Source organism: Crocodylus porosus, unplaced genomic scaffold (genome assembly GCF_001723895.1).
Source record: "Crocodylus porosus isolate Cpor-Errol unplaced genomic scaffold, CroPor_comp1, whole genome shotgun sequence".
Lineage (NCBI taxonomy): Eukaryota > Metazoa > Chordata > Crocodylia > Crocodylidae > Crocodylus > Crocodylus porosus.
In genome coordinates this window covers 8,010,262-8,025,861 of record NW_017728943.1, presented here as the reverse complement: position 1 = coordinate 8,025,861, position 15,600 = coordinate 8,010,262, and the positions used below count along the sequence as shown (strand labels likewise).

Genomic DNA, 15,600 nt, shown 5'->3' with positions numbered 1-15,600 from the left:
ATTGATTCAGCTTTTGCAGGTTAGTTTAAACTACACAAATTAAACTGAAACAGAAGTGGACATTTACCTTTGATTCAGGCAATGCAGCCACATGCCTGAAGTGGCTCAAGCCAGAATGACAAGGGGTGTTAAAGCACGGCTGTCTGGCGTACCCAGCATGAACTGTGTGTTCACTTCTTCTTCCTGATGTCCCCAAGGTCTCTGGGATTTGTAGTCCAAAATTACAGCAGCAGGACTCTGCAGGGCTGCTTATCACTTTCTCTTCCTGCTTCCAGGTGCCTCTGGGATTTGCAGTCCACAGCTGCAGCCAACAGTAACTTTGGGGGAAGGGGAGTTTAACTCCCCCCCCCGGCCCCAGACCACATGCGTACTCTGCCCCACATACTAGGGGGCTGGGGCCTGGCAGTGGGGAGCAGTGGTTCAGGAGTGAAGAGCACCAGCAGGGCCAGGGGGGGTTGGGTCAGGAGTGAGAAGCACCAGCAGATCAGTTTACAGTATTTGTTAAAATTGCACAATGATGAATGTTACTTAGGAGTACTCAGGAGGGTTGCTATTGCTGTTAATGTTTTCCTGTTGATGTTGATTTTTCTCTTTAAAATGAAGACTTTTGAACTGCTTTAACTTGTAGAGTGAAATAAGTATTTTGGGGCCATAATACTTGTGTGTCTTCTACTTAAACTGTTTACTGGGTTGGGACTGGCCATCAGTGTTTACAAATGGGTCCCAGTACAAAAAAGGTTGAGAGCCACGAATCTAGGTAACAGAGGCCAACTAGGGGCCATTATCTTCTTAACTTGTTGCTCACAAACAGCAAAGAATTAGTGGGGATTGTGAATCCAAAAAAAGATGACAAAGCTGGTAGGGAAATACATATCGCCCAAGTGAGGGACTAACATTAGAGGGATGGGAGAAACAAGAAGTAAGCTACGTGTCAGTTGACAAGTTACCAAATAGTGGATTGTGCTGAGGAAGGCTGAAAAAACCAGTCTGTACCTGGCAAAGATAAGACAAGGTTTGCAAAATGTCGTGAGGCTAGAGACTCCACTTCATGATGGGCACAGTCTACACTGATGATAACAGAAGGAATGTTGTAAACAGAGTGATTGAAGAGCAACACTTTGGACAATGACGTATGAGCCTAACCATATGCCAGGATGGAAAAGTACTGACAGTCAGACAAAGAAGGCACAGAATTAGAAAAGGCAGACCAGTCACTCAACACCAACCCCTATAAAAGAGAGAGACTTAGCATCAAGAAATTGGGTAACACACTGCAAACTTCACTGGAGCAGACGCACCTTTATCCCCTGCTCCCTTACCTCATATACCTAGGCCGGCCACCTACTGCAGCATGGTGCAATGGACTTTGGTAACTATAACATCTGCAGAGTGATTGGGAGTGTGTGTATGTATATATAAGTGCTTTTTTTAATCTTATAATCAATAAATGCAGCATCTTGCCTTGTCCCCCTCATAAGGTCTCACTCATCATTTGAGCAAATTGGTCATTGGTGCAACAATGGGGCCAGATGCAATACACCCAAGGGTGCTAAGGGAATTGGCCAATATGACTGCAGAGCCACTGGCCATTATCTTTGACAACTCATGGCAATTGGGAGAGGTCCCTGATAAATGGAAAAGGGTAAATATAGTGCCTATCTTTAAGAATAGGAAGAAGGTGGATCTAGGGAGCTACAAACCAGTCAGCCTCACCTCAGTTCCTGGAAAAATCATGGAGCAGGCCCTCAAGGAATCCACTTCTAAGCACTTGGAGGAAAAGATGATTAGGAACAGTCAGTGTGGATTCACCAAGGGCAAGTCATGCCTGACCAACCTGATTGCTTTCCATGACAAAATGACTGGCTCTGTGGATATGGGGAGACCACCGCATATAATATACCTTAACTTTAGCAAGCCTTTTGATATGGTCTCCTACAACATTCTCACAAGCAAGCTAAGAAAGTATGGGTTGGATGAATGGACTGTAAGGTGGACAGAAAACTGGCTGGATCATCGACCTCAGAGGTAGTAGTCAATGGCTTAACGTCTACTTGGCAGCCGGTATCAAGTGGAGTGCCCCAGGGGTTGGTCCTGAGGCCGGTTTTGTTCATAATTTTCATCAGTTACCTCTGAGTACCCACAGATAGAGTGCACCCTCAGCAAATTTGCAGATAACATTAACCTGGGGGAAGTAGAAGATATGTGTCTGGTTTCAAGTGGAGTGCCGCAGGGGTCAGTCCTGGGGCTGGTTTTGTTTTATATCTTCATCAGCAACCTGGAAGATGGCATAGTGTGCACCCTCAGCAAGTTTGCAGATGACACCAAGCTGGGGAGAGTAGTAGATACCCTGGAGGACAGGACTAGGATTCAGTGTGACCTGGACAAATTGGAGGATTAGACCAAAATAAATTTCATGAGGTACAATAAGGACAAGTGCAAAGTCCTGCAAGTAGGACAGAACAGTCCCATGCACTGGTAGGCTGGGGACCAACTGGCTAAGCAGCAGCTCTGCAGAAAAGGACCTGGGGATTACAGTGGACGATAAGCTGTGTATGAGCCAACAGTGTGCCCTTGTTGTGAAGAAGGCTAATGGGAAACTTATCTACACTGGTAGAAGTGTTGCCAGCAGATCAAGGAAAGTGATTCTTTACCTCTATTCAGCACTGGTGAGGCCACATCTGGAGTACTGTGTCCAGTTCCGGGTCCCCCACTACAGAAGGAATGTGGACAAATCAGAGAGAGTCCAGTGGAGGGCAATAAGAATGATTAGGGGGCTGGGGTACACGACTTCTGAGGAGAGGCTAAGGGAACTGGGTGTATTTAGTTTGGAGAAGAGAAAACTGAGGGGGGATTTGATAACAGCCTTCAGCTATCTGCAGTGTGGTTCCAAAGAGGATAAAGCTAAACTGTTCTCAGTGGTGGCAGATGACAGAACAAGGAGCAATGGTCTCAAGTTTTAGCAAGGGAAGTTTAGGTTAGAGTATTAGGAGAAACTTTCTCACTAAGAGGGTAATGAAACACTGGAACAGGTTACCCAGAGAGGTTGTGGATCTCCATCTGTGGAGGTTTTTAAGCCATGGCTAGACAAAGCCTTGGCTGGGATGATCTTTGTAGATTTCATAGACATTAGGGCTGGAAGGGACCTCAGAAGATCTTCAAGTCCAGCCCCCTGCCCCAGGGGCAGGAAGTCAGCAGAGGTCATAGGATCCCAGCAAGATAAACATCCAAATCTCTTGAAGGTGTTCAAAGTAGGTGCTTGAATCACCTACCTTGGTTGATGTAAAGTATACCAAATGACCAGTTGGATGAGGCCACAATTACTGTCATGTTGGGAATGGGAGGGGAAAAACAAAAAGGTATTTTATGTAAACAATACTGGAATAATTGTCAATAATATTTCTGCTCAGCACTACCCAAGCCTTAAACTGGTCACTGAAGATAGCCTTGAAGTTAATCAGCTATATTGCAAAAAAGCTTACTATTACTGCCTATGCAAATGCTATTCAGAGATGCAAGGTAAAAGTAGTGAAAGAGACTGGGCTCAACTGGTACAGTCATATCTGGTTAAGGTATGGCTCACAGAGACTGAATGGACTTTGGGATGCCACAGCTTCACCATAGGGAGAGAAACCTGTCCAAAAGGCTGGGAAGGGATCTGCTTAAGTGAAATAATTACAATCCAGATTGGGACTAATGCTTTCTGGCTTAGTGTCAGCGACAACATCCTACAGGAGCAGGTAGCTATGTCAGTAAATTTGTCCAGATTCATGCCATGACTATCATAGAGCTGTACATCCATCATCGAGCTGCATAATGACATAATCTCTTTAATAAAGGTGAAGTAAAAACACTGTTGCTAATATATAACCTTATCCAATGGCAAAAAGAACAGGCAGAAGGTGTAAAAAATGATATACTCACACCCTGGTAGAATGTCTTTGAAAATATAAGCTTCCAGCCAGTTGTTAGGACATTAAGTTTAGTTTTCATGGAAACAAAACTTGTAGTCACCAGAAGCAATGAAAGGAAATTAAAAAGGAGTAGACTATAAGGCATGCCTGGAGCAGTAAGAGTCAATAACCTACATGTCAAGAGATTGGTGGAAAACAGCAAAACACTAGAAATCTACTCAGGAACATCCTGAGATAGAATCTGTATAAACTGGTATAATAGGTAAGGAAAGCATGTAGAAGGGTACAAATAAACCTGGTGAACAGATACAAAAAGTATGTACAAAAGTTGATTAAGTTCATTAATCGGCAAAAGATATAGTGGTAATGATGCATGCTTGATGTAAGCACTTCTCATGTCTAAAACAGGTGGAACAGAAATGCACTATTGTGTTTAAGCCAGTACTATCCCTGTTATTAGCTAGTCTGATCACCTGGCTGAGAGTATAAATAAAATAAAAGCTGAACAAGATTTATGTTCAAAGTTGAAGCTGTGTGCTTTTTCTAACCACAACAGGCACTTGAAAACTACAACAGTAGAGGGAACGTCCAATGCACAGAGAAGCCCATTGGCTTTATATACCTTGTATAAGGTTTCCCTGCTGGCATCATATGTAAGCTGTACCACCACATAGGCATGTAGGAAATTAGAAGCAATCATGTCAGGAACAAAGGGTGTGTTTTCATCCTGGAAAACGATGGCTACAATGTCGTTCCCAATGTGACGCTTCCGCTGTAGCTGGGAGCAAGTGAAATGGGAAAAAAATAGTTAGAGTGGAGATTCTGTGGCCAGGCACTAATCCCATAAGCACTTCCAAAGTACCTTCTTAGTCAGCACCTTAACCACTACCCACACTATTACATCCCCGGTTTGGAAGCCCAACTTGTTCTAAACCCCAAGGACTAACTCATCCCCACCCTTAATCATTCCCTGCTTGAATCAATTCTAAGCCAGATCCTATTCGCATCAAACAATTCACCTGCCAATCTTGCTGAATCATTCAGTCCTTCTCCTTACAGTACCTGCTGAGCATCTCCCTCTGTGAAGGGCAGCTTCGTAGACACATGGAACATGATCTCCTTGCCTCGGAAATTTGTATAGACTGATTCAGTGCCTGTTTGACCCCTAGTGACATCCAAACCTCCCCGGAACCTAAATGTATCAATTCAATGTGGTGAATTAGGATGGATTGGGTGAGAGAATGATGGGAAAGAAAGAAAGGAGACACAGTAACACTAGCTTGTATGTCAAGGTTATCATCAGAGACAACTTTAATAGCTCACCGATTGACAGATTCCATACACTCCAAAAATTAATGCAAGGAGTCTATCCAAGTCAAAGTGTAGACCCTTAGAAGAACCATGCAATCTTAGAAACCTCTGTCTCAGTTGAGTGAGGAGCATTGCATGTCACACAGAAGCAGAGAAAAAGGACCAAGATTATAATGTTCACTGGCACCTAAAATTATCACTGTGTACACCTGTTCAAAGCTCTTTCATTTTTGGTTAGTTCCTGTGGGGTGGGCCAGACTGAGTTTGTTCGTCTAACATAGTCTAACATCTGAGTGAAAAAACATTGCAGAAGCTCCATGGTATTCCTATACAAAACTCTCAAACTTTTCAGCACAGTTCCTAGCAATCAGGCCCAAAGCCAGGGAGTCCCTAGGAGTGAGGGCCAAGCCATCTTGGGTACTGAGACATGTAAGCAAACTGTGACATCAGGGACTAGAACTCTAGTAAGATTTCAGAAGAAATACAGAGCAAGCCATTCCGGGCTGCCCCACAGACACTGTGGGTGTGTCTACATGTGCACTTTACTGTGCAACAGACTCATTTTTTGCTCAGTAAAGCACCACTGTCTACACATGTACTGGCTCAATTTGAGCTGGAGCAAACTGATTAATTTACTCTGGTGTAGGATAGTGCTGACAGACACAGGTACTATCTAACAGCAGAGTAAATTACTGTGCTTAAATGTGCATGCAGATGGTAATATTGAGATCAGTTTGCTCCAGCTCAAATTGAGCCAGAATTTATTCATTAATTGCACATGTAGATGCACCTTGTGAGTCTCAGATTACACACTCCTTTTAAAAAATTGGCCTGTACGGTAAAATGGCTGGATCAGGGACATGGCTTTTTGGCAGCTTGACCACGGGGAGAATATAGTTTCATAGTTTCATAGTAGCTAGAGTCGGAAGGGACCTAGGTAGATCATCTAGTCCGACCCACTGCCTTGGCAGGAAAGAGCACCGGGGTCACATGACCCCGGCAAGGTGCTCATCTAACTTCCTTTTAAAAATCCCCAGGCTAGGAGCCTGCACCACTTCCCCTGGAAGCCGGTTCCAGGCCCTAGCCGCCCTGACTGTGAAGTAGCGCCTCCTAATATCTAAACCTTCCAAAAAAAGAAGACATAGCTGGATTTGGGACCTGAAGGTCCATAGTTCTGTTTTGGGCTGTCCATAACAATGTTTCATATGGGTAATAAGTCTGATGACAGCTATGTTTATTTGTAATCCCTGTGCTGTGCTGGCTACTCACCCACGAAAATCCTGCAGTTGGATCCTGTCTCCAAGGAACTCCAGGAACTCCAAGAAGCCCAGACTCTCCTCAGTGTTACTGAAGACCTCTTCCTCAGTGGTCTGAAAGTTGAGAGAAGAGATGATAGAAGTTGCCAGAACTAGCAGTTATTCCTTATACAAACCCATCCCTTGCCTGGAGAAGGCAGGCAGGCAGGCAGGCATGAGGAAAGCCCTCACTGCTTCTTCTGCACTTAGGGACAGAGTCTATTTTGCTTATTAGGCACGTAAGTGGACCTTGGCTTCTAAGTGTAATTATGTCACCCTGGTGAATCCTGGAAATCCATTAATGAATCTACTTCTCTAACATACCATTATTTACCCTTAAAATTGAGCGGCAAAAGGCAACAAGGAGGAGGAGATCTACCAACCTTTTGCATTAACTGATTTTCAGGACACAAGAAGGGTGCAAAAGAATCACACATAAGCACTGAAATCCACTTACATGGCTAATAGGTGGAATGAAATGTGGCCATTGGAGTCTCCTCAAGGTGCAGGGCCCTAAACTCCTTCATTCAAACGAAAAAAGCTGTCTCCTTTTCCTTCACATAAAACAGAGGTTTTGTCCTCCACAAATGTAAATCATTTCTAGTACCAGCAAGGTGACCTATCCCCTCAGAGACTGCAAAGGGAGAGAAACCTGAAGAACTGAATGAATATGGGATTTCAATACCTCCTTGGGGTCCTGAAGGAGAAGATCTTAGGAGGTCAGGATGTACTGACAGCTACAAGGAGTCCTCAGAAAAAAAGGACTAAGAAAGTAAATGCCTGCAAGTGGCACCATTTCCTGGTTGTGCTCCAACAATGTTGCAGCAGAGAAAGGAGGAAGCCCTAGAACTAAGAGTGTAAGTAATAAAAGTGCCAGTTCTTGGCGCTACTAAGGCTATTCTGACCAGTATGGGACTGAGGTTTCCCACAACAGTGGGAAGCTATTCCCAGGCTGGGTTATGGTAACTCATACTGGGCTTAGATTTAGAAAGGTTATCTTATGTTAGGACCATAATGCAGCCCAGGAAGGACTAATATGTGCCCTGCTCCCACCCCCAGGGTTTTGCCCTCCCACTACTCCCCCATTGCTATGGGGAGCCAAGTGCTTTAGGGTCCTCTTCCCCCTGCTTCCTTTCCCCACCCCCAGAGCACTGCAGGGTGTGGCAGAATCGCCCGCAGCCTCAAGAGCTGGGGAGAGAACTGGGGGCCTCACACACTGCACTATGCAGGGGGAGAACCCATGTGTACTATAGTTTGGTGCCGTGTGTAGGGAGGGGAGCATTTGTACATGACAGGGTGAAGTTGAGGGGGGAGCATTTGCATACAGCATGGTGCAGAACAGCAAAGAGTACATTCAGGCACACGGCAGTGCAGTATGGGGTGGGCACCATTCACACACAATATGGTGCAAACAGTGGCAAGAGTGGGGGGTGGACAGCCTTGTTTTATATGGTTGAACTTAAGGACTGTGCACTAGAGGGCATAGAAATCACTCACCTGGCCAGGTTTCTGGTATATGACCCCAAATTTGAAGTTATTGCTGATAACATGTTCATCGAATGCAACAATGAGCTGTGAAGCCTGGGGGAGGGATAAAAATAGTCTCAGTTGCATCCCACCAGCAGGCCTCTAATGTGAGAGACACACAGGAGTTGAAGGCATACCTTGGGGTAGAGAACAGGGAAGAATCGGTCAACATTCACATCCTCACAGAGTAGCTGTCAGGGGAGAGATAGAAATATGGTTATCACTCAGCATTGCCATGATAGAGAGTGAATTATGGTTGCAGGCAGGGTAGGGAGGATGTTGCTTATTGGCCATTTGGCAGGTATCCTTGCTAATAAAATCTAATGCAAAATGAGGAGAAAAGAACATAACTATTTCCTTGTATACTACACCCCCCAAAATATAACACACACCTTGTTTTTGAAAGGCAAAATGAAGAAAACAAGATTTTTTCCAGAATTATGGCTGCAGAGAGCAGGGACAGAGCTTAATCTTCAACTGACTCACTCTCCCATTCCTGCTTAACTAAAGCTGAAACCATAGCTGCTGCTGAAGTCTAGTCACCATGGATGGATCTATGATTTTGGAAAGAGCTAAAGAGTCTCCAGGGCTGTCAAATAGGAGAAGAGAAAGCAAGATCAGCTTGCAAACAGCATAATTGCCCTAAGAAAGGTTACAGTAATAGATGCCATACAGGGTAAGCTCAGAGCCTTTCTAGCCCTGTATTCTATATCTCAGTTGTCTTTTCTCTAAGCTGAACAGTCATAATCTACTTAGCATCTCCTCATGCAGAACCCCTCCATGCCCATGCTCATCATATTGCTCTTCTCTGTACCTCTTGTATTACTTCTTCTATATCCTTTTGGAGGTGGAGTGGGGGAACCAGAACTACACATGAAATTCAAGGTGTGGGTGTACCATAGATTTACATGAATTAATGATATTATTCTGCTTTGCTTTCAATTTCCTTCTTCCCAAAGGAAGTAGTAGAATGGAGAGGGAAAGGGTGAAAAGATGAATTCCATAGGAGAAAGCGGGATAAGAGAAAAGTGAGCAAGAAGAAGCTAAAAAGTAATAGTCAAGCAGAACTAGACAGCGTGTGTGAGAGTGAATATACTAAGTAGGGATCTCACCTTTGCCATCTGAACAGCATTGGGAAACTCATTCAGGCAGGAAATGGGGATTAAGTCATGTTTGGTGCCAGTTCGAGTCCTGACATAACAAACAAAATGATTAGAACAGATGCCAAAGAAAAATTCATATAATAATTACTCTGGCCCCTTGAAGAGGTTGTTGCAGTCTCTTCAGATCTCTATTTATGAAAGAAAGATAGCTCTCAGGTTTGCACATTGGCTTAGCTAGGATATACACATATAGTGTCTAAGATGACCAAAAGATGAGACAGAAATAATGGGGTTGCAGCAGTGTAATCTCCATCATTTCTTTGGGACCTTTTCCTGCATATGCTACACCATATTTCATTAACACAGAATGGAATATATTGGGACAAGAATGGGATTCAAATACATTATTTCTCTATCCAAAATGTGCTACTCCATCCACAAAATGATCCTCATAGGTTATGGAAACAGCTCCCTTCCACCTGGCTTTGGTTAGTCTGCCAACTCCATACTTAAGTCTTACTGCATGGAGGCGAGATGATGGAGGGGGTCAGTCCTGTTTTATTTTTCAACCAGCCACCAGTGCCTTCCAAGTCTGTTTCTGCCTTCAGAAATAAATATTCTTTTGTACAGCTTTTAACCTTCCCTAAGTTTCCTAGAAAACTATTTGCCTCTGAACTCTACAGCATTCCCCATCTGCACTGGGATATAAAAGCAAAATATTCTCTTCTATATGGCTCTGTCCCACCCTAGGTTTCTCTACACCTCTTGGGCTGGGGAGCATGGTAATGTATATCAAATGCATTTTCATTGCTATTCCTCTAGCTTAGCTTATTCATTGGTCCATTGGTTAATCAAGTAACTTGCTGTAGGCAATAGTGTCAACCTAAGGACATATGTGTCTATGGACAGCAAAATTTCCTGAAGCTGTAAACAGCACTAGAAGGTCTTGCAGACAACATTTTCCCTGTGTGCCACTGGATGGGGACTGCTGCTCTGGTCTATGGGGACTGAACTCTTCTGGCTGTGGTTGCCAGTAGGGGCAAAGGGCGTGTGTACACGAAACAAGGGGCATGAATGCACGACACTTTAAAGCAGGTTAAATGCTTTTGTACTGCTTTAATGGTGTTGGTGTTTGCACGTTGGCAGCATATTGCTCATTAATTCCAGCTGCTGCAGCACATTTGGCAGCGTAAGTGTGTTAAGAGGAGTTAAATGGCTTTGGGGCGCAGCAAACTAGAACACCTCTGAGGAATTTTAGTTTTCTGCCCTATGTGAAACACCGGGCTCTGTGCAACTTGGGGCTGTGCAGGCAGTCCGTGCAGACAGCCTGGCAGCAGCCTGAGAAGGCAGGCTCCACCAAAGCCAAAAACAAAACAGCAAGCCTGATTTTTTTTTTTTCCTCTGGAGCCTGCCTGCTTGCATGAGCTGCACAGGGACCTGGTCCTTCCCTCTGCAGATGCAGTGGCCCAGGACCACCCCAGCTGGGTGCCTCTGGGCAGGTGCTACCCAGAGAGGTGGGGGGGGCACCGCTAACATGGAGGGAAACACCAGCCCCCATCCCCGCAGCCCAGGGACCGCTCCACCCACCGGCAGCTCGCCCTCCCCTCCCCACTGCTGGAGAGGCAGGTAAGACACAGGTGTACATGACACAGGGGGTTACTTTGCCCTAAACTAAAGCAGTGTTTTAAACAACCCATTGCTTCAACTTAGGGCAAAATTTCATCTACATACACTTAGTACTGAACTTTTGTAGGTTGCTGTGAGGACCTGTGGAACACCCACACCCAGTCCTAGATCAGAAGCCAAAAACCCAAATTTAGGGAGATACATACATAGCTTATAATCTACACAACAAGACAAAGAAAGAAGCCAAGCTCAACAGCGACATATATTTTCTAAGCCTATACAAGAAACAGAACATTGTTCTCAAAAGACTAAACATCTACAATCCTCTGACTACTATACACAACTCCAGATATGCTTTACAGCTCTGCAGAAGAACGTCAGAGAAAATTAGAAATCATCTTCACCTAATCTACTCCAAAAGAGATCAACTCAGGAAGGAAATCACCACATGCTACGATAACTTAAAAGAAAAATTCAGACATCTTCCCTAATATTATACAATGTATACAAAGAGACTACCAGACTACCAAAGATTTTCTACAACACCCATCCAAGATAAAAAGAAGACATTAAACCAATTACTCCAGGAACAACTTTCCCAACCACAAAACAACCATCAGAGAAACAACACCAACACCTTAAAACATTCCAAGCTCAGATTCAATGTTGGATGTTGGACGTTACCAGTTTATATACCAACATCCCACACCAGGATGGCATCCAAGCCTGTCTTACATACCTAAAAGAGCAAGATGACAATTCAGAGTACAGACCCAAAGATATTACTGACTGTATACACTTCATCCTCACACAACAACTTCACTTTCAAAAACCAACATTTCCTCCAGACCCTGGGCACAACCATGGGCACCAAACGGCCCCACAGTATGCCAAACATTTTATAAGCCACCTGGAAAAAGAATGCTGCAAGGACTGTACTATCAAACCCTTGCTATACTTAAAATATATTGATGACATCATCATCATTTGGACAGGAAACCGGCTATCTCTGATTGATTTCCATCAGAAGTTCAGCAATCATCACCCCTCCATCAAACTATCTTTTAAATACTCCAACACCAACATCTCCTTTTTAGACATGATGATCACCATCCAGAATGGTAAAATACAGACCATGATATACAAGAAACACATGGACCAACATACATATCTGCACAGAACCAGCAATCACCCTAAACGCACCAAGCTGTAATGTATAACCAAGCTCTCCGATACCACCAAATTTGCACTGAGGGGAACACCCGTGATCATCCCCTCACAAATCTCAAAACAGCTTTCACTCAACAAGGACACTCCTCCAAAGAGACAGATTGCACTTTTAAAGAGATCTTTCCAGAGCCACCCGTCTTAGCCTTTAAATAAGCACCGAACCTTGCTAACCTCATCACCAGAAGCAAACTTCCTACAGCGAAAAGCACACCGAATGGATCCAGACCATGCCATGACAAGAAATGCTAAACCTGCCAACACATCTCCACCACCCCCACAATCACTACACCCCGCAACAGAGCCATCAGCATTCCTGGATCTTACAGCTGCACCTCCAGAAATCTTATATATTTCATGCAATGCACCAAATGCCCCGATGGAAAATATGTAGAAGAAACCAAACAACAACTGCACACTGGAATGAATGCACACTAGAAAGCTATCAAAGACAGAAATACTCAATTACCTGTGGAGGCACATTTCTCACAACCAAGCCACTCTCCAGTTTCTCAGTTCTAATCCTCAAAGGGAATTTAGAAAACACTTTTTATAGATGCGTCTATGAACTTCACTTCATCAACCTCCTGGATACAAAAAAATCATGGACTAAATGACATTGGATTTATGGCACATAAGGAAGGTACCAGCTACAATCATTCCCCCCCACAACCTGTCTCACCCATTGACTCCTATTTATATTGTCACTAACTGCCTTTCTTTCATGCATACCAACCTCTGGATTCTTTACTATTCCGGAAGAGCACACACCAACTGCAGATGCTTCCTCAGCCTGATGAAGGGTGTTTATGCCCAAAAGCTTGTAAAGAAGAATTTTTTCCAACTGTTTGAGTTGGTCTAATAAAAGACATCAGATTTACCCAAAAAACCTTGTCTCCCTTCAAGTGGGGGGGCTGTGTGTAAGGATTAGCTACCTTGTCCTTCCAAAAAAGACAATAAACACAGTCCCTCTTTAAGTTTCCTATAAAGAAAACCACATATCTCTATTCAAAAGAATAAGAAGAACAAAAGGGTTGTTTGGAAGGTCAGATACAGCCAATGGGGTCTTATGGAAAAATTCATTCCTCACTTGCCCAGTAGGACCTCATTATGCAGAGAAGAGAGGAACAGATTCCTCTCACTCCTATTATGGGGAAAACAGCATTAACTAAAAGGGGCAGGGGTTGGGGGTGACGGGGAGATAGGGGTGACCACCTCAGGCACAGACTTAGGTTGGGGGTGAGGGCAAAAAAAGGCAGCTGTTGCCAGCAGCCCCGTTTATCTTTGCAATTGTAGTGGCAATAGAAAGTCACCACTTCCACTTGGGTGGCTAGCCATGGGTGGCCAGCCATGTCCCTACACCACTGGTACAGGGTGTTCCAAAGATGAGCCTGCAAACACCACTGGACCCCTCAGCTTTCTACAACTGGCCATGGAGAGAAATTGGGAGGTAAAAAAGAAGTGAACTTTCAAAGATGGTTCTAATAAAAAGGTGCCCACCCCAAGTCAGATTTCCCTGTAACCATTCCTAAGGTTTCTTTAACCATTCATATTCGCTCATGAAGTCTGTATCCATAAGTGGCCACAGGAAAGCTGCTTAGTAAGATCAGAGGCAGAGCATGGCACATGCTCCTTAAAGCTGGATGCTGTTACCTTAGCAATAGGCGTAGATTGTCCTGCTTCTCAACCTGCTCATACTTCACAGAAAGGATTAGGTAGCCCAAGGCTGTGTCATTGGAGTAAAAGTTCTGGTGCTCCTGAAAACAGGAAGTCAGAAAAAAGCTCCTTACCACAGAGTACTCACCAGAGAATACTAGAGGTGCGCCGATACATCGGTCTGATATCGGATCGGCACTGATATAAAGAAAATTTTCTGTATCAGAAATCGGCCTGATGCGGCCGATAATTTGTCCAATAAATGCCCATGTGTGCGTGCAGCTGCAGTGCAGCACATAGGCAGCAAGGACCACAGCCCGGCAGTGTGCAGTGTTGCATGCAGCTGGTAAGTCTGGTGTGGTGGAAGGGGAAGGGGAGGGGGGAGGTTGTGGGGGGGCAGATCAAGGCCCCTGCGGTGAGGGAGGGTGTGGAGCTGGGGTTGGGACTGCTCAGCCAGGGCCAGGGCAGGTGTGTGACAGAGGCACATCTGATCGGGGGGGCGGGGCATGGGAAGGGATGGGGTGGGCAGCTCCTGTCACTGCATGCAGCTCATCCAGTGCTTGTCTGGAGGCTCCTGCCCCTTCTCCTGCTGCTCATCCAGGAAGGCACAGGGGGGAGGGGCATGTGCCCACAAGGTGGGGCAGGGCAGGTGGAGGCTGGGCTCTTCCTGGCCGGGCAGATCTGGGGGCATGCCCCGCCCCCATGTCCTCCTAGACGAGTGGTAGGAGCTGCCAGACAAGCACTGGATGAGCCATGAGCAGTGGTAGGAGATGCCCCGCTCCCTTTCTGCACCCTCCATGAGCTGCACCTCCATTCCCCACGCACCCTAGCTCCAGCCCAGCCCACAGCTGCAGCCCGCCCCGCACCACGCAGATCCAGGGGGGTACACAAGACAAGCCATTTATGGCTCTGTCCCACGCCCTTCCCTGCCCCAGCTGATCAATGCCTGCCCCAGCCCCAGTCCCTCTCTCACCGCAGAGGCCTTGATCTGCCCCCCACACCCATACCCCTTCCCTCCCCTTCCACCACACCAGACTTACCAGCTGGATGCAGCTCTTCAAGCTGAAGAACTGGGTATTGGAAATCGAATCAGTATCAGCTGATATGCTGCCTTAAAAACTGACTATCAGTATCGGTCCCCAAAATCTCTATCGGTGCATCCCTAGAGAATATTTGTTATTACCAAGTTCCCCCAGTCCTTTGGAGGACACCTCTCAGGACATGTGACAGCTTTCCCTTTCCCTTTCTGGATCATAGAAACACCATCCATAAGTCATTAGCAAGGAAGAACCTGGGATGCACAGCACTGAATGCACAAGCCTCTATGACTTATTCATAAAGGAATTTTCATGTAGGTTCAAAGGTAATAGTCATAAAGGAACTTTCAATCATTTTAGCATCTAAAAATATGTGGTTGGCTTTGGGATGAAATTCACAAAGCTGTGTTAGGCATTTAGAAAAGAATTTGGTAGTGAGAACTGGCTCACTAATCTCATCACCACAAGCAAACTTCCTACAGCCAAAAACACACCTACTGGATCCAGACCATGCCATAACAAGAAATGTAAAACCTGCCAACATATCTCCACCACTCCCACAATTACTACACTCCACAACAGAACCATTAGCATTCCTGGATCTTACAGCTGCACCTCCAGAAATGTTATATATCTTATCCAATGTACCAAATATCCTGATAGAAAATACATAAGACAGACCAAACAACAACTGTGCACCAGAATGAATCCACACCAGAAATCTATTAAAGACAGGAATACCCAGTTACTTGTGGGGGTACAATTCTCACAACAAAACCACTCTCTCCAATCTCTCAGTTCTAATTCTCAAAGGAAATTTACAAAACACTTTTCACAGACAAGCCTATGAACTTCACTTCATCAACTTCCAGGATACAAAAAATCATGGAGTAAATATAGACATTGG

The 15,600-nt window shown here is 44.9% G+C and overlaps 1 protein-coding gene across 1 annotated transcript in view; it reads right to left on the bottom strand.

Moving 5' to 3' along the window:
• Window positions 1–15,600, bottom strand: part of LOC109318989 (rap1 GTPase-activating protein 1-like) — a 100,674-nt gene that overhangs the window by 49,636 nt on the left and 35,438 nt on the right. Inside the window, 7 exon segments of the mRNA XM_019548507.1 lie at window positions 4,534–4,689; window positions 4,974–5,103; window positions 6,492–6,592; window positions 8,015–8,098; window positions 8,182–8,235; window positions 9,157–9,235; window positions 13,654–13,757. Of these exon segments, the coding sequence (XP_019404052.1) occupies window positions 4,534–4,689; window positions 4,974–5,103; window positions 6,492–6,592; window positions 8,015–8,098; window positions 8,182–8,235; window positions 9,157–9,235; window positions 13,654–13,757 (708 nt within the window).